We start from the raw sequence: 26,035 nt of genomic DNA, 5'->3' as shown, positions 1-26,035 counted from the left end.
TTGTGCCTTTGGCCTGTAATGCCAAAGCAAAACAAGACTTCAACAGTAAAGTATTCCTGGGCCCCCTGAGTGCCAGCCTTGTCACACAAGGTTACAGTCTCTCTTGTTGTCCTTCTGGTTACAATCTGAGCAGAGGAGTATTAGTTAAAAAACTGCTGCTCTTGAGAAATCTGCAGATGTCACATTAACAACTACTCTGACAAGTGTGAGACAATGTAATTCTTCCAAGAAGCACCACCAGCATATGTCTGCTCTCTGCTTGCTGTTGCACAGCTGCAGACTGCACAGCTGCAGACTCCTTGTGGCCCTTATGCAGTATCTAGCTAAATTCGAAGCAATGCCTCTGCACTGATAKTCAGTTCTGCAAACTTTCTTCAGATATTGATCAACCAAAGCACTTGTAGGCACCCTAGCCTGCCTGCTTTTCCTTGACAGTGCTAGGTAGTAGGAAGAAGTAATCTCTTATTCTGGCCTTTGTCCTTGAAAAATGTTGCTTTTCCAACACTACAAGGTGTTGGTGTGCATAAAACACAATCTGTCCTTTGTGGATGCTGATTGGAGCAGTATTGGAGCAGCTTCTGCAGTTACAGTTGAGAAGGCTTGGGGACTTGCTCGAGGGCCTTCTGTAAGGCAAGGTTAGAGCAGAACTGCTGTCTCAGGCTGGCTTTGTTAAAATGAAGACTTTTGTTAGGTTAGGTGTTGGGTGTTTTGATCCAACTCYAACTCTGACCAAAGACTTCTCTGCAAACCAGAATGCGACACTTGCCTCCTGCTCAGGAGAGCTTTGGAAGGGTGCCAGTTGGGACCTCTTCATCGTGTGCTGCAGTCAGATCCATAAGTTACTTAATAACAAGGGACTTGTGGACCACAGTAAAGAACAGCTACAGTAGAGTGGCTTTTGTGGTATTAGAGGCACCTCCTGAAGTGCTGGGCCAAATATTTAAAGCTGTTAAAGCTAACGAGAGGGCTTTAAATGTTTAATGTAGTTACTGTGAACTTAATGATGGTTTTCATTGTGCAATTTCATTTTAGGTTCTTGCTGTACATAGTGATGCCTCTAGGCTTTAATTACCTAGTGCACTAGCTAGTACGACCAGTAATTATGTGATGTTTGTTTCATCCTTGTGTAACACTTACAATACTGTACAGTGAGAAAGCTACCTATTAAAGCTTGAGTCACTGAATTGATCGTGTATTATCCAAACTTAGTTACTGAAACAAATCTGACGGGGAAAAAAGGTACGTTRGAGACTGGAAGGCAGGATTTTGCTAAGATGAGAACTTTGTTTCTAGGGAGCAGTAAAAGCTTACAGTGCAATGCTGTAGACTTGTATTCTTCAACAACAGATTTACAAAGGACTTGATCTTCCTCCTATTAGCTTATTAGTCTTGATGAGGGTATGGCTACAAGTAAATACAGTATTATGCAAGTAAAGAAGTRAGGGAAAACCATCTTCATTTATTTTCATGTTATAGGTAAAATACGAGTGCCTTTCTGAAGAAATAAAAATAGGGGATTATTACCTAAGATTGCTGCTCGAAGAAGATGAAACTGARGAGAGTGGAGCAATCAAAAAATCGTGAGCCATTACTAAAATCTTCTCTCATTCTGAAGCACTCTGTTTTCTTGTCTAAAATCTTGTCTCTTCTCTTAGGTATGAGTTCTTCAATGAGCTCTACCATCGCTTCTTGCTCACCCCAAAAGTGAACATGAAGTGTTTATGTCTGCAAGCACTGGCCATTGTTTACGGAAGATGTCACGAAGAAATAGGCCCATTTTCTGATACCAAATACATCGTTGGGATGTTAGAAAGGGTAAGAATTACTTTAAGTGACTTGTAGTACTACATAGCTAGTGCAGTGGTGTTCAGRCCGTGCAAGTTGCTCTGAAACATGAGCTTTGGTTTTTCAGCATGATGTCTTAGATGGTTTTATCTCAACACCAAATTTACAGAGGATTTCAATTTTCCTTCTGCTAGGAGGAGCTTATTAATCTTGGTAAGAGTATGGATACAAGTAAATGTGAGAGCCTTTTTTTATTATATTGCTAAGTGTTCCTAATACCTTCATATAACTAAACTGAAGTTTCATTAGCAAACTGCTGWTCACAAAGATATTCCAAAATAGTTTATTCATATATGCAGCTTCTGACTTGACCTTATGTTATAGCCTGTATAGAGGTGGAATGTAAAGGAGAGACTGACTTGATGAGCAGTAGCCACAATGCCAGACTAATAAAAGGGTAGCTTTAGATGGACATGCCCATAATATACCAGTCTCTAGTGGTAGCCACTTTAGCCATTGAAAGTGTTTGTGTAAATCATGCCTGACAACTGATACAGCTTGTAAATATGCATTCCTATGTAGTTTAACAGGGCTCTTGGCTAGCTCTAGTATGAGACTTTAGTTTTGTTGTAATTTAAACTGGACCAGTAGTTTCTTGTTGTACCTCGAACCTTTGATAGTCTCACTAGGGAGTAACAGCAAAGACCTCTGTGTGCTGGCAGAGAAGAGCTCACCTTGCCTTGGTTGGGCTGCCTGGGAAGTCTGAGGACTCCTCCTGTATGCAGCAGAAGGCTGGTTGGCAGAAAAGGGGGCCTACGCCTCAGATCCAAAGGAACAAATTGAATGGTGGACAGGAACAGGAGTTTCTTGCTTCAGTGGCAGAGAGCTGTTAGTATCATTAGCTGTGCTTAAAACTGTACCCTTTGTAGCCATTAACCGTAGCCATAAACTGTAGCCATTGACAGTTTATTCCAGGCATGAAGAGAAAAGAAACAGACCTTTGCAGGCACCACTGTATTGATTCTTGAAGGTAACTTCTGACAATACATGCTATCAAATGTTTTTGTTCKTCTGTTGCAACAGTGCACTGATAGGCTCGAACGGGACAGACTGATACTGTTTCTCAACAAGCTGATCCTTAACAAGGTAAGAGGCATCTCTTGTATTTAGTTCATGGATCTTTTGRCTTAATAAAATTCCTGCTTACTGAACTAGCCTTTCAAGGTTAACTTCAGCAAAAGCTTAAGTCTTGTTGCCCAGTGGTCAGGTCTTTAAAATGTGAGTGCTTGGTGCAGTGTTCTTGCCTATGGCAGCCACTAGGGTAACCGCTGGGGAAAGCTGAAGAAAGCGTGGAGCCTTTGATAGTACCTTGTGTAAGGTAACTCAGAGGCTGCTCTCACTTCACTCATGTGAGCTTTTTATTTGGATGAAACTGTTCACTGACCTGGTCAAAACTGTATTTGTGAAAGCCCCCATTTAAAATATGCTCCTGTTAATTCCAATACCTTAATTTCCAGAAAAATGTGAAAGACCTCATGGATTCAAATGGCATTAGGATTCTTGTGGATCTGCTTACTCTGGCACATCTTCACACAAGCAGGGCTACAGTCCCACTGCAGGTGTGTGGTTTTATTTTACTCTTCTATATCTTTTTTTTCCTCTAAAGCAAACTCAAAGGCAAATACTAAAGAAGTGATTTTTTTGTTTGTTTTGTTTTTGGTAACTAATCATACAAACATCAACTTGTAGAGCAATGTGATTGAGGCAGCACCTGATATGAAGAGGGAGAGTGAGAAGGAATGGTACTTTGGCAATGCTGACAAAGAAAGGAGTGGTCCTTACAGCTTTCAAGAGGTACCTCTGCTTCTGACTTTCAAGCTTGTTAAATATTTTCATTTTGACAGAGTGATTTTCAAAGTTGTGATAGAAAACTAAGTAATACAAAGCAGTACTCATAGTTAACTACTTAAGGATTAAAGCTAGAGAACCGTTCTTCTAAATGTATGTGAATGATTTGATTTGTTGTGCCAAAAATCCATCCCTCAAAGGCATAGAGGGACAGTACCAAAGACCTAATTCTGAAAGAAATTCTTATAACAGTTATTAAACGATGGCCTCGCAAAAAGAGCTCACAACTTCTGACATAAAGACTTCAATTTGTCTGTTTACCATAATCTGAAATTTCTTCATGACATCTCGGTTGCCATGCACTATTTTTATCAGTTTGGTTTCTCTAATTTAGAAGTCTTAAGTCATTCTTCTGTCATATACAGGTGCCCTGAGAGAGTGGAAGTAGGAAAAGGGGTAGAGATGGTATTTGAGAAAAGGCTATTGCTGTTAAAATAGCAGCCCCCCTAACACCTCAGCAGCTCTTTCTCCCAGCAGCTGAGAAGTTAATTGCAACAAGTACTGCCTTTTCGGTAAGGCTGCCTGCCCTTCCATGCCCTCTGTACCTGAGGAAAGCAGTTGAAGGTGAGGACTGGAAATAAACAAGTCCACTCCATATTTATTGGCAGTTATGAATGTGGGGGTTTCATGCAGCCACTGTAGAAGGCTGTCTCATAGCTGCAACAAGCTTGTGATCCTGAACTTTTAGGAACAAAGATTAGCTGGATGCTTTAATCAACTAATTCATCTCTAATCTTGTGATAGATGCAGGAGCTGTGGGACAGTGGGAAGCTGACCTCAAAGACACGTTGCTGGGCTCAGGGCATGGACGGGTGGCGACCGCTGCAGGTCATCCCCCAGCTGAAGTGGTGCTTGTTGGCCAGTGGCCAGGCTGTGTTGAATGAGACGGACCTTGCCACGCTCGTACTCAACATGCTGATAACCATGTGTGGATACTTTCCCAGCAGGTAAATGTTATTGGCTCAGTGGAAATGGTTAACTGCCTTTAGCCTATATGTACATTCTTCTACCTTGAAGCTTTTCTTGGAATCCAAGTAGTGTATACATGTTCTATATTAAAGAACTCCTTCCACTGTAGGACCAAGTCTTAAATCCTGAGTGCARATATAAAGTTTCTAAATATTAATTTATGAACAAGCTATGTTCATAATGCACTAGGCAGTCCTTTTTTTTTTTTTTTTTTGATAAAAATAAAGCTACTTTAATAAAAGTATTAAACTATGCTTAGCACATCTATCCAGTGAGGTGTAACAAAGTGAATGGTGACACTGAATATGATCTTGAGGGCCTGGTACTTATGGGTTAATGAAGATGCCCCTTCTTGAAAGAAAGTGCATGTATCTGCTTACTGTTGTACCACTTCATTTATTTATTTTTAAGGGATCAAGACAATGCTATTATAAGACCTCTACCTAGAGTGAAAAGGCTGCTATCAGATAGTACTTGTCTTCCTCATATCATTCAAGTAAGTGTCTCCATTTTTTTCTTTCCTCTCTCCTCTAAACAAGCATTAAAGCTGACTTTGAGTTTGTTATTTTCAAGTTGAAATTCTTTAACTGAAGTATTCTAATAAGTTGGCCATTTGTCCCAATGCTGAGTTAACGAAAAATTGAACTTTTGACTAGCTAACTTGCACAACTCCAGTGGCTAATACAAGTGCTTATTTTCTTTGCTTTCAGCTGCTGTTGACTTTTGATCCTATCCTTGTGGAGAAGGTTGCTATACTGCTGTTTCACGTCATGCAAGATAACCCCCAGTTACCTCGTTTCTACCTGAGCGGAGTGTTCTTCTTTATCATGATGTATACGGGTTCCAATGTGCTTCCTATTGCAAAGTGAGAAGGAGAATGCTTCATGTCTTTTGACTGTGCTAAGCGGGCTGCTATTCTAAATGCTTCCAGGAATGTGATCTCTAGGAGCCATAGGTGAAGAAGTGGTTGGCTTAGTTGTGTGGATGTAAYTTTTTCTAGAGGTTATTCGCTTGGGGGAGAAAAAGGTGTGTCTGACTGTACATATACATAAAGCCAAGTCTAGCTACACTGCTAACCACAAAACTAAATTTCACCAGAGGCASCAAAGTATTAATGCAGATTACTGATGAGTTAATCTAGTTTTTGAATAGTACCCAGCTATTGAGATTGGAAAATCCTATRTTCCATTTTAGAATTGAGGCTTTGAACAGCTCAATCAACCCTTTTTTTCAAAGGGTTCAACCGTTTTTGCCAAATGTAAGCTGTACCTCACATGCAAATGACTATAGTAGGTTATTCCAATTCTCTTTTCCTAAATGCAATGGCTCATAAGACGCTGTTATTCAGTCTAGACCATTTCTTCATCYAAATGGATTGGGAAATAATTGCATGTTAAAGTGAGGACTCCATTGTAACAAGGGTCCTTAAGCCAAGTCTAAAGCCACCTCGCTTCCTTTTCTGTAAGGATGGTCTGAGAATGTAGGGAAACATTTGTAGGAAGGTGCTGCCTCCTTATTAGCTTTCCTTTCTGGTGTGAGAAAAACAGGCTTTCAAGAGCAGAACTTTCAAACCAACATGATAAACATATAAGCGTTTCCACGTGATGAGCCTTCTGGCTTTGGCCTGGTGGGGTTCTCAAGAATTTGACAAGCTCTGTTTACAGATGCATTTGGTGGTAGTTGTGTTCTCATTTCAAAGTAAATGAGAACTCTTGAACCAGAGGACACTTATCTGGTAACTGTAGCTTAAGTATCACTCACTATCTGCTGTTTTTCTTTCAGGTTTCTGAAATATACACATGCCAAACAAGCTTTCAAGTCTGAAGAAGTAAGTAGACTATAAAGAACTTCCCAGATAGAGGTGGCTTGCCAGACTAACTGCTTTAATAGCATCGTTTGTTCCTTTTCCAAGTTTTCAAGAATTAGAATTTAACACTTGTAAGGGGAAGGTGCTTTTATATCTTTAATTAGGAAGACTGAATTCAGACTAACCTCTGAGATGACTGTGTGATCCTTTCTTTAGACTAAAGGTCAAGATATAGTTCAAAGAAGTATACTTGGACATATTCTTCCAGAAGCAATGGTGTGTTATTTAGAGAACTACGAGCCAGAAAAGTTTTCTGAGATATTCCTTGGAGAATTTGACACTCCAGAAGCAATTTGGAGCAATGAAATGAGGTAAACATTTCTGTGAGAAGGAAAGATCTTTGGCATTTCTGTAGAACATCAGAAGTAACTGAATTCTAGGCCCCATTTGTCTCCAATAAAGAACAACTCGGGTGAAATTAGCAGAAGGAAGGGGACTACTTCCTTGCACACCTGAGCGCATGCTTTGTCTGCCTGTGTCATCCTTCACTGTTTCCTTCAAGAAAGGAAACTTTTTAAGCAGACTCCTTTGTACTTAGTATATTCATTGACTACTTGCATCTCTAGTAAATAGGCTCCTAAGACAACTGTATACTTTTAGGGGGTCTTGAAGCAATGCAGGATGGGGACTGTTTCAAATGTCATTTAAACTATTTAAAAATATTTAAAGAGCACTAGAATCTTGTCATTGTATTTCAATTTTTATAGAAATAATTTCATGACAGTATAAGACCATAATCCCTACTGAAATGGTAAAGCTTTTGTAGGAAACAATTGAACTTAAAGTCATGTTGGAAGAGGCTGCCCAGGGAAGTGATGGGGTCACTGTCTCTGGCAGTGTTCAAGGAATGTGTAGATGAGATGCTTAAGGACTTGGTTTAGCAGGGTTGGTGGGCATGGGCTTGTGGACTCGATCTGGAAGGTCTTTTCCAACCATAATGATTCTGTGATTCTCTGGCTATGCTTAGCAAGTGTCAAGCCCAACTTTCTGACTTTCAGGCGTCTTATGATCGAGAAGATTGCTGCTCATCTTGCTGACTTCACCCCTCGTCTTCAAAGCAATACGAGAGCACTCTACCAATACTGCCCTATTCCAGTTATCAACTATCCACAACTGGAAAATGAACTGTTCTGTAACATATATTACCTCAAGCATCTATGTGATACACTCCGTTTTCCAGACTGGCCAATTAAAGATCCAGTAAGAAAGATTTTTAGGGATTGTTTTAGTTCTTGCCATGGATACTTTCAGGAGTCTGAAAGCAAATACTACAGATACTAAATGTTAGATTTGTTACAAGTAGGTGATTTTTTGCTTATGAACTGAAAGTCGGGATTGATGTCTCAAAGATAGCAAATGTTGTTTAGGTAGAATATTCTTTGTTGCTTGCAATAGAGTGAGTCAGTGAGAACAGTAATGCCTCTGACAAGCTCTAGATAGTGTTTAAATTAACCTGAAGTGGAGGAAAAAATCAACTTTTTTGGTTTCTTACCATGCTGGAGATGAAACTGAGTTGGCTTCATACTAGTACATAACTAAACTGGTGTTACTTGCAGTACTACTTTGTGGCCTAGATCAGTCTAGTCAGCTTCACTTATTCCTGCAGTTTTGTTGCAGGTTGTCTAGTATGGAGATGGGAGTTCGGTGAAGTGGTTCTGCCTCTTCTAATACAATTCTTAAATAGATACTCTTATCTCATCTGTTCTTAATAATGAATAAAATACATACCATTGCAGTGAAGGCAAGTCTTAACCTTGAATTCACTGGAGGGGGAGCTGTGATTACTGAAGGTGAGAGGGTTAGATAAAACATCCTTGAGCTCAGTGTGGTGGGTGATAAGAATTCCTTAAAGCAGCACTTTCCTGTTGCAGCACTGTAAAGCAAAAGGGGACACTTCAGTCTGCATAAATTAAACACTAATGCATTTTAATTATTCAGGTTAAACTGTTGAAAGATACGCTAGAAGCTTGGAAGAAGGAGGTAGAGAAGAAGCCACCTACCATGTCAATAGATGACGCTTATGAAGTCCTTAACCTTCCCAAAGGACAAGGACAGTAAGTTATTTCCAGCAATTAAAGCAGTGAATGATTGTTATGTTTATATAATCTGGTAGAGCAGGCAAACTTCTGCTTATCTTGCAACCAGTTATTGGTACCAGTTCAGTTATGTCTAGCACCTGTTTCTCTTCACAAGAGAATGTTGCTTGCTTTAGGAAGAAACAAAGCCTGAAAAAACATCTCCCTACTTTGGGTTTTTTTTGAGAGAGAATTGCATCCAGATTAATTAAAACTGGAAAAAAAAAAGTCTGAGCTGTTCTTCAAAGCATTCACTAGGCTAATCTACTGGACAAAAACATTAGATGCAGCCCTAATGAGCTGAACTTGACTGTGTTCAAAGTGAAACTCCTCCTCTCCTTTCCCTTCCCAACTGTCATCTTTTCTGAGTAGCAACACCCTAAGGATGTTGCGTTTCCCTCCTGTTTTGCTCCTGGCTTCTCACTTTAGGCCTTTAGAAGTGAACTAACAACACTCAATATTTCAAAAACTTGCTTAGTGTAAACACGGTAAGTTGCCTTTTTCTTTTTCTTTTTTTTTTTCTTAACAGATCACTAACAAAAATGTCATTCGTCACTGGCAGCTCCCTTAACCTTTTCTTTCAGAAGGTTCAGTGACTTTGAGCTCCTTCTGGTTCTAGAAACTGAGTGAGGGATACACAAAAAAATCTTTCTATTCTCAGGCCAGATTGCTCCGTTCAGTGTTCAACTTGAAACAAATTTAAAATGGATCAAATGGAAACTTTGTAGTCTTCATTTAATTACAATTACTATTGTTAATGATGGTGTCAAAATCTAGGCTTCTTTTCATGTTACTCAGTGTAACAGGACTTGTCTTGTTCCAGGCATGATGAGAGCAAGATCAGGAAGGCTTATTTCAGGTTGGCACAAAAATACCACCCAGACAAGAATCCCGAAGGCCGGGTATGTACAACCCAAACCTGTGGTGTGAGGTTGAGGGGAGGACATTGGCCAATGTCAGTAAGATTTGAGATCCCTGTTTTGAAAGTTTTCTGTGAATATTTTTTTTTTCTTGTAAAAGTTATACCCTAAATGAATCTTGGGATACAAAGTAGTGCTACTCAAGGACTTTGAGCATTTCTACAGTAAGCTCAGAAGTGTGGTAAGATCTAATCACGCCAGGAAGTGTCTGGTCTGAACCGTTACCCACTACTTGAATAAAACAGTGCTGCTCCTCGGAGTGCCTCCTCTGCCCATCAAAGCTTTACCTACTCCTTCTCCACAGAGGAGTCAATATATTGTTTTAGTTCCTCTGTTGTGGTGAAGCATGGGAAATAACCCTAAAACTGTGTTTTGAACCAGTTACTTATGTTGTTGCATTACTATTACTTATTTCAGAAAATGTTCCAAGTACTGTGACATCTAATACTCTAATTCTGGTTGTGGTTAAGCTGATACTGCAGAGTTGTAGTGATTTAAGAGGTGTTTAGAAGTGCTAAAGACTGATTCCTCTTTATCTGCAGGATATGTTTGAAAAAGTGAATAAAGCATATGAGTTTCTCTGCACAAAATCTGCCAAGGTGGTAGATGGGCCAGATCCAGAAAATATCATCTTGATCCTGAAAACTCAGAGCATCCTCTTCAACAGGCATAAGGAAGGTAGGCACGATAGTGCAGACTTTGATGGTCATTTTCTTAGTGTCCTGTTGATTTGGTTTCCAACTTGCCATAGCATTAAGTAGTTACAATATATGGCAGCTGATTATATGCTGATTTAAAATGGCCTAAACTCTGCATATTTATGAACACAGAGGCTTTTCTCTTGCTTTCAGAGTTGARACCTTACAAGTATGCAGGCTATCCTATGCTGATAAAGACTATTACCATTGAAACATCAGATGACCTTTTGTTTTCCAAAGAATCTCCTCTGTTGCCTGCTGCTACAGAACTTGCTTTCCACACTGTCAATTGTTCAGCGCTAAATGCAGAAGAACTGAGAAGAGAAAATGGAATTGAGGTAGACTGAAACTTAAAGTGGATTTTTGGTTTAATATAGTTAAAGCTGCAGATCCTTGATTTTTTTTTTTTCTCTTCTCCCACCCCTCCCCAAATGCATATTCACTGCATTTGTGAATCACTTCTGATCTTGTCAAAACAGTTGTCCACTTCTGTCTCTACTGTATCCAACAAAGAGAAGCCTTTTGCAGAACATACTCCTTTCTGGACCTAGGCTTGTCTACTAAAATGTGGATTAGCAAATTACATATGTTGCTCTCTCTTTCTTTACAAAACTCTGAGGTCTTCTCTTTTCTCCTTTTGTGAAAGAATAGAGGAAAGGAAACAAGTTGCTTTGCAGGCAGAATTTCATTGCACACAGAAGCACACATGTGGGAATGCTGTTAACTCTCATGGTGTGCTAATACTGGCTCTTCCAAGGAACTTTTGCCCTGTAAAGAGCACTTTTGCCAGCAACAGATTGCTTTGTCCTATGAAATGTTTCCTTTCAAGATACTGACAAATTAGTACTTTATTTCATTCTTTTTCTGTTGTGACGACTTATGCATCAACCAATCCTTGCAGGTGTTGCAAGAAGCATTTAATCGTTGTGTGGCAGTCTTGACCCGTTCTAGTAAACCAGATGATATGTCTGTACAGGTAAGTTGCAGCAACTATAACTCATTTGTATCAGTCTTTTGAGACTCTATGTGTATATCTAATAAGCTTTATAAATATTCTTCCCTTCATTTGGAACTCATCAGGTATTGTTTTTATAGGTATGTGGCTATGTAAGTAAGTGTTACAGCGTGGCCGCTCAGTTTGAAGACTGCAGAGAGAAGATTACAGAAATGCCCAACATCATTAAGGACCTCTGTAGATTACTTTATTATGGCAAGGTAAGAGTTCTCCTGCACTGCTTAAACATATACTTACTGCCTTTACTTACTCCCTTACACCTAAATGTTTAGGGGAGTGGGATTACTCATATATATACATAAGTATCTTCCTCTCAGTGGAAACTGGGCAATTAGAGAAAACTGATCAAACACCTGTAAGGTCCTAGCTGGACAATATGGTGTGCAGAGCTCTGTTGTATTGTTCTTAATGCTTGTAGTTGCATCCATTTATTGAACTTAATTCAGTCACTTCAAAAACTCGCCAGCTTGTGCCTCGTAACTGAATTTTGTCTAGCTGCTTGGCTGAATGCACCGAATCACAGATGTAAATTCCTGAGCCAGATCTTGTGCAAGCAGATAAACTAATAAATTAACCCAGTCTCTGGGAACAGCCTTCAAGAATTCTTGTTGCCATTAGTTCTTGGGAACTTGCCTTGTGTTATGTAAATACTGAATTTTCTTTCTAAATTAAGAATGGGAATCTTATCTTGGACCTTTACAGGGGAAACGTGAAACAGAAGCACCAGCCTGGCTGTACTGCTTCACTGTAGGTACTTGTCACTTCCTTAGTTCTGGCACAACACTTTGACTTCTGCCTCCATATAGCTTAAGCAATGTTCCAGAATTAGCAAGAAGGTTTAAATCTTTGCTTGTTAAGGTAATCAGCTGCCTGGTTTTGGTCACAAGTGCTGAAATCAATTGCTTCTGTCTCCCCTCGTGCCCTTCCAGAACATCCCACGAGTGGCTTCCTTGGGAGTCGAGTGCGTTAGCTCCTTTGCCTTAGACTACTGGCTGCAGACCCACCTGTTCCAAGCTGGAGTTCTCTGGTACCTACTGGGATATCTCTTCAACTATGACTACACGCTAGAAGAAAGTGGCATTCAGAAAAGTGAGGATTCCAATCATCAGGTAATGCTAACAACGGGCCTGCCTTTTAGACAGCCCTGGACGTTGCCTGCCTTCTCAAATTAACAACAACAAAAAATGTTCTGATGCTTGCTTAGAACAATTAACACTGTTCATGTATTTTGAACCTGTTCCAAAGTGGTGCTTGACACAAGTGTAAATCCAACTTTTAGAAGAAGCCTAAGTAGTTCGTGTCTTGTTCAAATGCTAATGCTGCAAAACGGGTTGCACATAGACTAAACGTCTTCTGAAATGGATAGTGAAGTGAGGWATTATAACCTGTTGTTCATGAGTTAAAAATAAGATTTCTTCCTTTAGAAGAAAAAAACTTTCTTGAAACTCAACTGAAAAGATAGTATAGAAACAATGTCATGAACTTATTTCAAATGTCCACCTTATGGCTGTTTTCTTTTTGCCTTGTGACTGGAAGTGCCTTCAGGTTCATTCTACTTAAATGCCCTCCTTAAGTGGTGCTGTTCTATTTTTCTCTGCTCCTGGACAGGTTGATACCTACAACAGATGGCTCAAAGTTCAGCTCTTGGAGCACTGTCAGAGGCTTGTACTGATGCTTGATTACTGTGCTTACAAGAACCATTACTCTGTCAGAAGTATTAAGCTAAACAGATTCTGTAGCCTTCAGCTCATCTCAGTTACTCGGTTTCCCACTTAACGATCATATCTAACTAAACCTACTAAGCTCACAACACGGTGATTTGCAGCACCTAATGTCTTATGAGAGGTTCCTGTATTAGCAGTGATGCAGATAAACAGAGGACCCTGTTCTGCTCATTTTGGTGTGCAAGTATTGGAGAACTCTTTAGCTTTTCTGATATACARTCAGTTAGCTCTCGCTTGCTCGTGTCTCTCATTTTTCAGGAGGTAGCAAATAGCCTTGCTAAACTCAGTCTTCTGGCCTTGAGTCGTCTTGGAGGGTACCTCTCTGAAGAACAGGCTACCCCTGAAAATCCAGCTATCAGGAAAAGCTTGGCTGGGATGTTGACACCCTATATTGCAAGGAAACTTGCTGTGACCAGACTTACTGAGGTAAGCTGTGGTTGCCTAAAACTCTTCAGTGATTCACAGAGGAAGTAACTGTTCACTTTTAGCACAGCTCCTTTTAGGAAAACGTGGTTTCGGAGAACAGCAGTGCAACTGCAGCTGAAGTTACTGATTGCAAGGGAAATGTCCTTTAAACAGTCAGACTCGGCATGAACAATAGCTTGGAGAATAACACTCCCAAAACACATATGGGACGAAATAGGAGTTAAATTGTGCAGACTGGAGGCTGTGATGATAGTAGACATCAAAGGTTCAACTCTTCTCAAAGTGGTGCCAAGGAAATCTCAAAATGAGACTCTGTAGATGGTTGCTGCCTGCTATCAAAAGTAGAGGAGTCTGAGAAGCAGAGTGAAGTTGGAAGAAATATAAAGAATTTTTTCCTGTACCAAATAGCTTCCACATACTGTTTTTTTTTTCTGAAAATATGGAGAGGTTTACAGTTTAAACCTATGGAATCAGTCTATCTGTGAGTCAAGCTAGATCAAACTTGTATCATGAAAACCTTTTGGGTACTGTGCATAGTGATCCTCAATTAGCGTTTTTCACACTTGCTAAATTACAGAATTCCTTATTCCTTTTTAGATTTTGAAGATGCTTAACAGTAACACAGAGAACCCCTACTTGATTTGGAACAACAGGACAAGAGCTGAACTACTTGAATTCTTGGAATCTCAGCAAGAAAGCATGATGAAGAGAGTAAGATGTTCTTAAAGATAGATTTAATTATTTAATAAATGATTTAATATATTATTTAATAAATATCTTGATGGGGTTTCTAGTGTTTCCAGTTGTCTTGGGCAATTTGATAAATATACCGACGTTACATTTTTTTTCAAGTATTGCTATACTATATTATTCAAATTACTGCTTTATACAAGTTTTCTGTGCATCTGAGCTTATGCTACTCATCTGTTTGCTTAAAGGGAGACTGTGACAAAAGCTATGGATCTGACTTTGTCTTTAGTGACCATGCAAAGGAACTTATTGTGGGAGAGATCTTTGTTAGAGTCTACAATGAGGTTCCTACCTTTCAACTAGAGGTGAGATTTAGCTAAAAACTTTGTTAAATCTCTAACTAGTACTTGATGCTACTTCCATAAGACCTAGAGTGGACAAAATGCCTCAATGTRAGTGTCATGTTCTGAGATGCCTCTCTGTTGCAGCAAGATGCAATAAGAAGAACTGTGAGTCTGTCAGGGTAAGACTGCGGCTTCAAATGCTTCAGTGCCTTTCCTCCTTCTGCTTGCAAGGCAGATGCTGAGGTTGATGCAGTAAATTTAGTTGTTGTTTATTCTATCCAATAGCATTGTTTGCATGTGCAGATAATACACATAGCTTAAATGCTGTTGAAAGAAGGGTAATAACTTTCTAAGTGTGTATTTAGACATAATGTGTTAGTATAGTCTGTACGTGCAGTTGTTATACTGGATTTTTTTTTGTGTATGGAAGAAGCTGGTATATCAGAAGGAGCTAGTCAGTCATACTATCCTCTAATGTGAATACTGCTTCATCACATGGCTAAAAATGCTCTTCTCTTGTATTTAACATAAAGCTTCCGAAAGCATTTGCAGCAAGCCTCTTGGATTATATTGGCTCCCAAGCTCAGTATCTGCACACGCTGATGGCAATAACGCAGACTGGCAAAGTAGAGTCCCATCAGCATGGAGATCGCCTGCGAAGGGTTGAAATGGCTCTGGAGGCTCTGAGAAATGTCATAAAACACAATCCAGGTAGGCTTAACGTGAACTGTGCTAGTAAACTTTCCTTTGGACCACATTAATAAGACTTAGAGTTTTATGTTTTTAGCTCCTATATAGAAGGAAGCCTTTTTGCTGACTCTCAGGCCTTAGTATTGCTAATAGGCTATAGATAGGCTTGCTTTCTCTCCTGGAGAACATTCCCAGTAAACACCTTGCTTCTGTGTGAAGTCTAGGCCTTGTCCATTTTCCTTCCCTGAAACAATTCTAGCAAGCCAGTTGCCAAAAAGCTGTACACATCTTGAATCAAACCTGATCCTCCATTATTTCCAATTATCTTTAGTTGATTTTTTTTTTTTTGAGCTTGCTTGCATGAAGGAAGCCCCTTCAACTGTACACTAGTAAATACTTTCATCAGAATCTCAAGAAAGGAGGAGATGCGCTTAAGAGTGCAGAGACCCATGAGCAGATAAGGTGTAGATCGTAGCATGCCTCTGAACTGAGAATTGGAAAAGGGGGAAGTGTCTCCAGCGACGAGCGGTTCTGGTGGCTAATGTTAGATATTCAGACTTGTAGTTACCTTGGAAAAACAAAAACTGCTAATGAACAATTGGCTTGCTTAATTGCCTTGGAGAAAGGAAGAAATCCTGAAATATTATTGCCTTGAGAGTGCCTCTTAGTCTAGTTTCTACACAGAATTTAATCTTCTAACTCTCTGTTGTGGGAGCTGTTGCAATTGCTGTGCCAGGCTGTGTACAGACATCTCTGGCACCTCCTATGCAGCCAGATGTGGGCTTGGAATGACCTTCAGCAGATGTTTTTGCTAATTTGAGAATAACTTATTTGGTCTTTTGCAGGTTCTGAATGTGAATGCATAGGGCACTTTAAGTTGATATTTTCCCTTCTGCGTGTTCATGGAGCTGGCCTGGTGCAGCAGTTGGCTCTGGAGGTAAAAGAAAAAGCATCACGGATTTGGTACTCACAGTGTAACTGTGTAACTGTAAAGTGGCACCTACAAACAGCCAAAATTGAGGTTTCAGGGTGTCAGGCAACTTCTCCCTGAGGAATAAAACAATAGCCCCATGCCTGTGTCTTTTGTCCTGTCAGGCAGATAAAGGAATAAAAGTTAGCTTTGTGGCAGGAATAAAGATAAGTGCAGTTACCCTTGACTGACAAGACTGCTTGCTTCACTGCATACTATGCTGTCGTGATGGAGGTGTAAAGTTAYAAGGCAGTTAACTCTTGCTTCTCATCTCTTGCAGGTAGTGAACATAGTAACCAGTAATCAAGAATGTGTAAACAACATTGCGGAGGCAATGGTTCTTGCCAACTTGCTGGCCCTCCTGCATTCCCTTCCTTCAAGTATGTCCCATGTAGTTTTTCTGAGTCTTGCAWGGCAACCGGTTTCAGCTCACAGAACTGGCTAGAATGCGGCTGACTGAGCTTACTGGCTAATTTTTGTGTGAAAGGGTTTTAGTGGGGATCGTTGGGAAGCTATTCTATGTGACCAATTCATAGTCTTAGGTATGAGCTGAAAAGGTGGAGTTGGGAAAATTTGCTCAGCAGATCACTGATTGCTTATTGAATATTGACTGCCTAAATCCTCTAAACAAGCAATGTGTAACTAGATTGTATGATTGGATGTTCTTTAACCTGCCTAACCTATCTTAGCCAGAAATCCTTAAGCTGCTGATTCTTAGTGTATGCACTTCTGACCAGACCTTCTTAAACTTTATTCTTTTGGTGCAGTGTTCTGTTAAAATGATTGGTTTAGTTTGTCTTTGATTAATCATGTATAYGGCAGATATAATTCTTAAGGTTTCTCCTGTTTATTTTGACAGGTCGGCAACTTGTTCTTGAAACTTTATATGCTTTAACATCTAGCACAAAAATAATTAAAGAAGCTATGGCAAAAGGTATAGTAATAAATCAGAAGCTACATTTTTTTCCACAGTACTGGTTAGTGGTCTCATTTTTAAAACAGCATGGAAGCTAATTTTGTATGACTTAAACATTCAGATTTTCTTATGATCTTCTACAGGTGCTTTAATCTACTTATTAGATATGTTTTGTAACTCAACTCATCCCCAAGTCAGAGCCCAGACAGCAGAGCTTTTTGCCAAAATGACTGCAGATAAGCTGGTGGGTCCAAAGGTAAGAATCACTGCCTGTGGAAACTGTAATCTTGGCATTAGCACCCTCTCTCTCAAGACTGCATGGCAACAGCTCTTTYATGACAAACATTCCTGTGAAGAGCAAACTGACTTCCTCATGATGAATGCACAAGCAGATTTTTAGAAGCCATTTTCTTGCTTGTAACTAGTATAAGCAGTTTGGTTTCCATGTGTAATATGACTTCATCATTAGATATTCAGCCTTCAGACCTGTTATTGACCATAACTATTGACTACAGCTCAGTCTTATAYTGTACTAACTATGTGGTTTCTCCTTTCTAGGTTAGAATTACACTAATGAAATTTCTGCCTGGAGTCTTCATGGATGCCATGAGAGATAACCCTGAAGCTGCTGTTCACATCTTTGAGGGAACTCATGAAAATCCCGAATTAATTTGGAATGACAACTCCAGGGAGAAAGTATCAACAACAGTTCGAGAAATGATGCTAGAGTATGTGGAGACCTGCTGCCTAAGTATATGGTCTTAGCTGACACTGCTCTTAACATTAGTGAGCTTGGGCTGCTATGGAAAACCAGTCAAACTGAACCCTCTAGATAGGAGGTTCTTTACAATCTAGACTTTATAGTAAAAAGCTTGTTTACTGCTGTATATTGTGTATGCAACTGGTGAGGGGCCACGTGCAGTCTGTGCACGCTGCAGGTAACTGCTCGTTGTGACCAGATTCTGGAAGGAGAGAATGTGGGGTCTAGAAACTGGAGCCAAATTCATGAATGATGGAGGGAGAGACTAAGAACAAGCAAAGAGGGACAGACTGATGCTTCTACTAATCATTAAACCTTTTTTTTTTTTTTTTTTTTTTCTTTCAAAGGCACTTTAAACTTCAGAGGGACAACCCTGATACTAATTGGAAGGTAAGAGTGGAACATCTCTGCTTTGGGTGCCCTCAGGGAGACTGCAGGAAAGCTGATGAAATGTATACACATGTAGCAACTCATATGGTTTCCTTGTTCTTGTATTGATAAGTGCCAAGAAAACTTGACACTATGCTAACATAGTATTTTAGCATTGAATTGATGCTTTTATACTTTAAAATCAGGGTTACTTTATTTGCTGTTGTTGGAAGGGCAGGTTCTAAATATTCTGAATTTTATAAAAAGCTCAGGCCCTTCTAAAGCTTCTCAAAAGTTGGCAACTAAGGAGAACACTGGCTTCCTGGGGAGAGCAGGTTGCTTGCTGCACGCTGTAGTAACTGTGYTCTTGGTGGGTGTTCAGCAACACCACTGAGCCACTGAACTGCAGTGCAAGTGACTCTCCCAAGCTGTTCCGTAGTGTCAGCTCAATCAGTGAGAGATGTTTTGCTCCCTAGCATTACCCAGTATCTATAAAAACAACAGCCAAGACTCCGAATAAGCTTTAAACAGATACAAGAAAACTATGTTGATGAGAGTACAAGCTAGAAACTTCCCTGGGTTGGATGGTGAAAGGAAGAATGGAAAGGGCTGACTGATCAGCCACACAACTAATATTGCTTCTCTGAATTTGCTCAGCACTGATCTAGCTGCACAGCCAGCTACTTGGATTCTTTGCAAGGAAAGTCCATTGTGGGTAATACTACCTGTATTTTTATTTCATATCACCATTTTTTTCACATTTATAAAAAAAAAAAAAAAATTAGATATCTGTTGGTCTTGTACCAATGGAGCTTCCATTGTAGTTGGTTCAGAATTCTTGTCTGCGGAGAAGTGTGATGTTGTAGAAACTGATTTCGCAAATATTCCTTGCCAGGTAATAATTATTTGTGTTACAATTCTGCAGCTGCCTGAAGACTTTGCTGTGGTATATGGTGAAGCAGAAGGTGAACTTTCAGTAGGGGGTGTCTTCTTAAGGATTTTTATTGCCCAGCCGGCCTGGGTTTTACGGAAACCAAGAGAATTTCTCATTGCACTGTTGGAAAAACTTACTGAACTACTGGAGAAAAATAACCCCCATGTAAGCAGACTTTCTCACTCTGTTCTTTGAACTCTTTAGTAGTCTGGTATTGCTACAGAGGTAGTTTCTAGTTAACTCTGATTCTCACGCTTTCTTCTCAGCATAAATGACTAATCATATCTCTGTTATTTTAGATAGAGTCAGAAAGGTAGCAGTCTCTGATCCCAATTCAGTAGGTTTTTTCCAAGTCCCTGAAGCCACAGAATTGGCCCCAGCAAGTCTGAGTCATATGTTAGGGTACTAATGAGTCTTCATAAGAGTTTTAGTTATTCTGCAGCTGACTGATCTAAAGATATGGCACTTGTTTTCTCACAGCCTCAAATCTTTCAGGTCGTAGTGCACTTTCTGGTGGTGTCTTTCTGCAGCACTGGTTTCTCATGCTGGTGTGGTGTGAATTTATAGGACCTGGAGATGCCACCTGGCAAATTCCCTTAATACAATAAAACTAATGCTTCAGTTTGAATAAGAGCTATGTGCAAGTCAGTGGCTCAATGACACTGGTACTAAACTGATTTTTAAAGTGTTCAGACAGATGCTAGGGTAGAATTACAAGAGGCAATTTACGTGTGATGTGACTAACAGCCTTAGCGCACRGATGTGCTGGAGTTTGCAGGGACATGCAGCATTCAGCAGGTGGGATCAGCCTGGCCGCGGGCACTGCGGAAATCCCTGCAGGCAGCCCAAGCACCACCAAGCTGGCACGTGGGCCGCTGCCAGCCAGCACCTTCTCTAGCCAGAAACAGTGCCCGATTTCAGCGTAATCTGTGAAGTTCAGTGCACATCTCTCCACTGCTACTGCAACTGTTTCTTCCAACTTCCTTGTTTTAGCTGTTGTAATAGTGTATACTGTAATGGCATGGAAGGTTGAATCATTGTTCCTAATATGATGAGACATTAGGTTTTACTAAGGACTTTTTTTTTTTCTCCCTGCAGGGGGAGACCTTAGAAACTATAACCACAGCAACTGTGTGCCTATTCAGCGCCCAGCCTCAGCTCGCTGACCAAGTCCCTCCGCTTGGTCATCTTCACAAGATAATCCAGGCCATGAACCACAAGAACAACGCCATTCCGAAAAGTGCCATTCGTGTCATGCACATTCTGTCTGACAACGAGGTACCAAATCACTCTTGAGAAATTTATTTTAAAAAGCTATAAGCAGGCTTTTTTTTTTTTTTTTTTTTTTTTTTTTTTTTTTTTTTTTTTTTTGATCTTAGTGCATTATTCTGACTATATTGCATAGCAGACAAGCACAGATGGACTGGAGGGAAGAGATTAATGACACTGCAAAGCTTGGTCTTGGCTGATCAGATAAGCTAAAATCAAGGTTGGCCTAAAAAAAGATGAAATAAAGCATTTTGGATGTTTGTCTCCTCGCAGCTTTGTGTTCGAGCAATGGCATCGCTTGAGACCATTGGCCCTCTCATGAATGGAATGAAAAAGAGATCGGATATAGTTGGTGTAGCCTGCGAAGCACTGAACCGGATGTTTCAGAAGGAACAAAATGACTTAGTAGCCCAGGTAAGTAGCATTCTCTTACTCTGTAGAACAATGTAACTTTTGTTTATCTAATCTGCTTATAAAAAGAGGTACCATCCAATTTGAGTGCCCAGCAATGTCAGAAGCCACCCAATAATGTACTTTGCATATTGGAAAAGACAAACTTACCTACTCCTTACTCAAAACATAAACTTGTTCAAGGATGTTACCCAGGATTGAAACCTTCTCCTATATGCACTAAGCTTTAGCCTGTTTCTTGCAAAGGCAGCAAAGATGTGAAGGTTGCTAATCAAACTAAGCTTGTTAAGACTTCTTAAGTGCATATCAAGACAACTCACTTGGGTCTGTTTACAGGCATTGAAAGCAGATTTGGTTCCTTATCTTCTAAAACTGCTAGAAGGTATTGGYCTTGAAAACCTGGAAAGCCCATCTGCAACAAAAGCTCAGATTGTGAAAACTCTCAAGTCCATGTCTCGCAGCCTACAGTATGGGGAGCAGGTAGGTTCTGGCAAGCCCTTAGTTGGGCTTTGTGCACCTGCAAGATCCAACGCTGACAAGTCTTGTCCTATCTTACTGTGGCTTTTGTGTTTGATGCCCCCTGGAACATTAACAACCCATAGCTACAAAATGATGATGGTGCAAAACTTCCCTCTCGTGGAGAATTTGTATTGGCTCAATGAGTGGTAAAAAAGCACTAGTTGGAGACAAAATCCAAGTGCAGGAATGTGCTGTAAGCATCAGCGAGGCTTTTGCAGACAACTCTTCATTTGGAAACCAAAATTGCTCTTTTGTTTGCTGTGATAAATATTGCTGTAGACAACTGCAGCCATATAACATACTTCTATACAAGTCAAGTAAAATCTTTAACTGCTAGTCCCTGATCCCTTTCCCCTGCCCCGATGTTGAAGACTTGGTCAAAAGCAGGATTTTTTTTTTTCCTTCAAATTGGGCCTATTTTCCTGCTGTAAACTTAAGCTCTAGGCATATGGCAAGTGCCTGTTCCCAGGGTTGCTCTTCCTGGTCTCCAACTGGAGAATAAGGGAGAAAATCAATCTCCTAAACATGCTGAGCTTTTCACACTGTGTATTGCAGCGCTCAGCTGCACAGCTCGGCTGGAAAAACAAGCTGTTAGTCTCCTCTGGGGCTTTAGATCAGGAAATGGAATCATAACTACTGCTGTCCTACTTGGTGATCCCTTCAAAATGACTTCTCTTGAAAAGGAGGTTCTTTCTTCTAGACCCGTGTCACTTGTTCACTGTGTTAATCTCTCTCAATGCTGTAGGTAAATGAAATTCTGTCTCGTTCTTCTGTGTGGAGTGCCTTCAAAGATCAGAAACACGACCTGTTCATTTCTGAGACACAAACATCAGGATACCTCACAGGTTCGCAACTCTTTCCTGTTCATATTCTGAATAATACTGACCTCTTTGACTCAGTTGTGTCAGACTGAGCTCTGGTAGTGCTGATGCTCAGGATCTGGTGCCATCCAAGTGGCCTAAATGGCTGAACTATGTTAACTCTGCTGTACTGCTTTAGCTAGAGCACTGAGACAGTGTGAGTGCTAGTGGCTTTCCGGGAGTGCAGGGACATGCCCCTCACTCGGCAGTGGTTCTCCAGTGATGGCCTGTGCTTGTGGCACCTACCTGAATGTGCTCATGGAGTGTCCCTGGAGGGGGTCCCCTGATGGTGCTGCTGAGGCTGCATTTGCACTCCCGGCTTGGGGACAAGACCTGACCTGGAAGCAGGTGCTCTAGYTTGGGGCTAGATGCTGAAGGGGCAGTGCTTGAAGCCTTACCCTGTTCCACAGACTTGTTCCAAACTGCACCCCTGAAGAGCAGTTGTCTGTTCTCTTGCACCATTTGCTCTCTGATGCCACTTTATCAAAAAATGTAAACTGTTAATTGGTGCTAAAAATCCATTAATTATCTGTAAACTGTAAATTAGYGAGTAAAGCTTGGCCAGAAAACCAACTATGCTGGAAACTGTCAGGCTTGCAAGCAGAGGCAGTGTGGCTCAGCAGCTCTAGGCTGGGACGAACTTGTCTTGAGGCCTGTGCTTCGTTTGACTTGTCCAGTGTTGAAGTACTTGTAAGTGCAGACTGAAGATGCTGTAAATGGAACTACTAGCTTCTTTAGCTTCTCTTAATCTGCATTATCTTGTGCTCTGCCTCTTTCTAGCTTCAACTTGCTTTGCTGTTTGCACTTCCCTTAAACTTCCCCTTGCTTATTTCTCTCCCTCAGGTGTCTCCTCTCCTTCCCTTCTAACTGGCAGCAGTCCCCTTCACCTGAGAAGTGGGCTTTAGGTCTGCTGTGCCAGGCAGCTTGCTAACTTCTGTGTAGCTCTCTAAAGCAGGTAGATACCACCTTCTGAAATGCATGCTGTGCTTGCTGCGCTCCACAGAACCGGTGCGTGTCGAGGTTGTAACAAATGTGGAGCCCCGAGCTGCCAAACACTGAAGCTTCTCATCTTTATGCACATGGCAGAAAACTAACAGTGCAGCAGCTGGTGCTTGCTGGTTCTGTAGATGCATTCATCTTCTAAATTGTTCAAGTGCCCAATTATGGGAAGATCTGAAGGCAAAGGAGTGGCTGCCTTGCACTAGGACATGCACAAGTGGGTCAGGATCTCATCTTGCAATGTCCCCACAGGCTAGTGAAGAGCAGTGCCCTGGGGGCGAGGGAGCTTTTACCAAAGGCACCATGTGCTTCGCACGCGTTTGCAGCAGCAGCATGGSACTGCTGCTGAAAAACCCTGAGATTCCAGCTCCAGGCTGTGGTGTGAGAAGGGAGTGGTGGGGATGAAGGATCAATAAATGTGGGAGAATTYAAGGGAAGTGTAAAGGGCCAAGCAGAACTTTTCCCTACTTGGGCCTATTGACATGATAAGTTGAAGATCTGGTACCAAGTCAATCCCTACCAATGCGCAAGTGTGTTGAGTGGGGGCAATTTTCTGCAATTACTAATCTGATAAGACTTGTCCTCAAAACGCCTCCTACTGCAATAGAGCAGTTTTATTGCTTTTGGTGGAGATTTCTATACTGCCCAAGTCCAAGCTGAGAAGAGATGCTTTCCTTTCTGTACAAAACAGCCCCATGCAGTGATCTGTTAGACTGGCTGGTGTCAGGTGTTCTGTGTCTCTGGAATGCACCTTGGGCATCCCAAGGATACCGTTTGCTTTAACTGCAGGTACAGACAGCTGCCCTGGACAACCATGAGGCAGTTTGGTGAACTTGCTGCAGTCAGTGGTTGGGAAAACCCTGCCAGTGCTGAAGGCTTAAACATGGAGCACTGCAGCATGTGCCTGGGGCCATGGCACTTCYGCAGTCCTGTCCTTAGCACCAGGAAGCCCCTCTCCAGCCCTTCCCTGCTGGGAGACAAGATGGCTGATTCTGTTGGGCTTTTGTCATCCAYAGGGTATACAGAAATGGAAATATTCTGTGTGGACCTAAGAAGGGCCTAGGTCAGACTCTATTGAGTGGCTAAGAAATTTAGTGGTCTTAGTTCTAGTGTTTCTAGATTGTGAAGAATCTAACCCCAAACTCCTAAATTATTTTGAGGAGGTTGACTTGAATGATGTATTTGAGTGTTACCACAGAGAATACAGCTGCTCAGTGACTTCAAAAGCGTAATAATGATCACTGTTCTCTGTGTGTTTTTTTTTTTTTTTTTTCCCCCCCCCCAAGGCCCTGGAGTTGCTGGTTACCTCACTGCAGGGACAACATCATCCGTAATGCCCAATGTACCACCTCCTGTAGACAACGATGTGGGAGATGTCAGCTAAGGACTGGAAATTTTCGTGGGAAGACACCAAGGCAGCCTGGCCAGTGATGAGGAAACAACTTTTTCCTCTAATGTTGAAGTGAACTTACTACCTTTCCAAATCTTTAATGACAGTGTTATTCCTTTTTCTATGACTGTTTTTTAGGAAAAGTCAGTGATTCTAACTATCACACTGTAACATAAGAAAGCACTCTGTGGATCAGTTGAAATGGGTACACAAGAATTTTTTTTTCTTGTTGTACGTAAGCACATTTTGTTCCTTTATATTTGTTTACAAGACTGTGAATCAAACTTTCCTAGTTTTTATATTTTATGAATTAGCATGACTGGAGTTGAGCTACAGTCTCGAGGAATTGGGCTAAATCACTTGGACCTCACTGACCCCCACTAAAAGGGCACCCCCTTCTCCCAGCCTGACACGATCACTCTCCATTGAACGCGACTTGCAAAGGATTCGTCCCTGTCCCCGTCACTGACCTTAATCATTAACATGATCCTCCTGAGATCAAACAGCATTAGACATTCGTATGTATAACTGGCTTTACCAAATCGAAAAAGCTTCAGCAAAAAAAAACTTAAAGTTGACATGTTATGTAAGAAATTAGTGTAATTGTGAAATGTTCTATACATTATCCAGTATATAAAAACTTTCTATATAGAGTGTACATTATACAGATCATTCATATGTACATAAAATTTTAAAAATAAAGGGAATTAAGAGCCTTGTTAATGAGAAAGGAGGTGTTCTTATGCAGCTGTTCTTGACGGGAAAGGGGGCCTTAATCTGAGTGCAGGTACCTAGGGCTGCGATTGGGGGTCCTGGCTGTTTCCCTAAGGGAGTAGAGCTCCTTGAGCACAGCTCTGAGGAGGGGTCGCTGCTGCTCTGGTAGAACTGCACTTCACCATGGACTTGCTGATATTCTCAACTTCCTATGAACCAACCTCGGCAGGAAGTGGGAGGAAACTAGGATGGATGGAAATGTAAACAATTGCTACTGCAAGATGATGATCGTGGTTTCTCCACTCCCTGCAGTGATGGAGCAACGTGTGGAACTTGCTTGCAGACAGCTGCCCCTTCCTGGGAGCTGTCAGGGGGGCTGCTACTTGGTTGCAGCAGCTGCCCTTCAGCCGAGCAGGGATCTGGCTCTTCCTTGAGCAGCAGACCCAGCACCTTCTGCGCTTGAGCTCTGGGATTCTTCACTYCCCAGGCTCCAGCCTGACATCTGTAATTGTTACCTGGGAATTGACATCTTTGCAGTGAAAGATTCTTTAGAGGTCTTTAGCGTATGCGCACGCACAAATCCCTAAGCCAGTTGGTGTTAACTCCACCCAAGCTGTAACTCTGTTCCTGATGGAAGAAAGACTGTCCTACCTTACAGAACCGTGCCCTTCACTTCTGTTTCCTAGGCTGTGCCTGGCTCTGAACAGTTGCTGCCTTAGGGTATCGCTGCAGTGCAGTTAAGGCACTTCTGTCCTTTGAAAATATTAGAAAGGTTAAAAGGGTTTAGCTCAGTACAAATAAACTACTTTAAGT

General features: G+C 41.1%; 1 protein-coding gene across 2 annotated transcripts in view; it reads left to right on the top strand.

The window, feature by feature from the left end:
- Positions 1-25,180, top strand: part of DNAJC13 (DnaJ heat shock protein family (Hsp40) member C13) — a 43,860-nt gene extending 18,680 nt beyond the window's left edge. For both annotated transcript variants that reach the window (XM_026034872.1, XM_026034871.1), the window contains 34 exons: positions 1,477-1,580; positions 1,656-1,815; positions 2,869-2,931; positions 3,303-3,404; positions 3,535-3,639; positions 4,438-4,640; positions 5,074-5,158; positions 5,373-5,527; positions 6,445-6,490; positions 6,686-6,840; positions 7,528-7,729; positions 8,468-8,583; positions 9,428-9,506; positions 10,067-10,202; positions 10,376-10,560; positions 11,124-11,198; positions 11,318-11,437; positions 12,167-12,346; positions 13,220-13,387; positions 13,985-14,098; positions 14,326-14,442; positions 14,955-15,132; positions 15,957-16,048; positions 16,362-16,461; positions 16,941-17,015; positions 17,141-17,253; positions 17,556-17,725; positions 18,105-18,147; positions 19,052-19,225; positions 20,159-20,338; positions 20,603-20,743; positions 21,077-21,220; positions 22,005-22,104; positions 24,405-25,180. In XM_026034872.1, the coding sequence (XP_025890657.1) occupies positions 1,477-1,580; positions 1,656-1,815; positions 2,869-2,931; positions 3,303-3,404; positions 3,535-3,639; positions 4,438-4,640; positions 5,074-5,158; positions 5,373-5,527; positions 6,445-6,490; positions 6,686-6,840; positions 7,528-7,729; positions 8,468-8,583; positions 9,428-9,506; positions 10,067-10,202; positions 10,376-10,560; positions 11,124-11,198; positions 11,318-11,437; positions 12,167-12,346; positions 13,220-13,387; positions 13,985-14,098; positions 14,326-14,442; positions 14,955-15,132; positions 15,957-16,048; positions 16,362-16,461; positions 16,941-17,015; positions 17,141-17,253; positions 17,556-17,725; positions 18,105-18,147; positions 19,052-19,225; positions 20,159-20,338; positions 20,603-20,743; positions 21,077-21,220; positions 22,005-22,104; positions 24,405-24,502 (4,278 nt within the window). In that variant the 3' untranslated portion in view covers positions 24,503-25,180. The remainder of the gene's footprint in view (positions 1-1,476; positions 1,581-1,655; positions 1,816-2,868; positions 2,932-3,302; positions 3,405-3,534; positions 3,640-4,437; positions 4,641-5,073; positions 5,159-5,372; positions 5,528-6,444; positions 6,491-6,685; positions 6,841-7,527; positions 7,730-8,467; positions 8,584-9,427; positions 9,507-10,066; positions 10,203-10,375; positions 10,561-11,123; positions 11,199-11,317; positions 11,438-12,166; positions 12,347-13,219; positions 13,388-13,984; positions 14,099-14,325; positions 14,443-14,954; positions 15,133-15,956; positions 16,049-16,361; positions 16,462-16,940; positions 17,016-17,140; positions 17,254-17,555; positions 17,726-18,104; positions 18,148-19,051; positions 19,226-20,158; positions 20,339-20,602; positions 20,744-21,076; positions 21,221-22,004; positions 22,105-24,404) is intronic.
- The last annotated feature ends 855 nt before the right edge of the window (positions 25,181-26,035 follow it).

This window comes from Nothoprocta perdicaria, unplaced genomic scaffold (genome assembly GCF_003342845.1).
Source record: "Nothoprocta perdicaria isolate Ctin4 unplaced genomic scaffold, notPer1 scaffold_150, whole genome shotgun sequence".
Classification (NCBI taxonomy): Eukaryota; Metazoa; Chordata; class Aves; order Tinamiformes; family Tinamidae; genus Nothoprocta; species Nothoprocta perdicaria.
The sequence above is the reverse complement of the archived record's forward strand: the minus strand, read 5'-3'. Positions and strand labels throughout refer to the sequence as shown.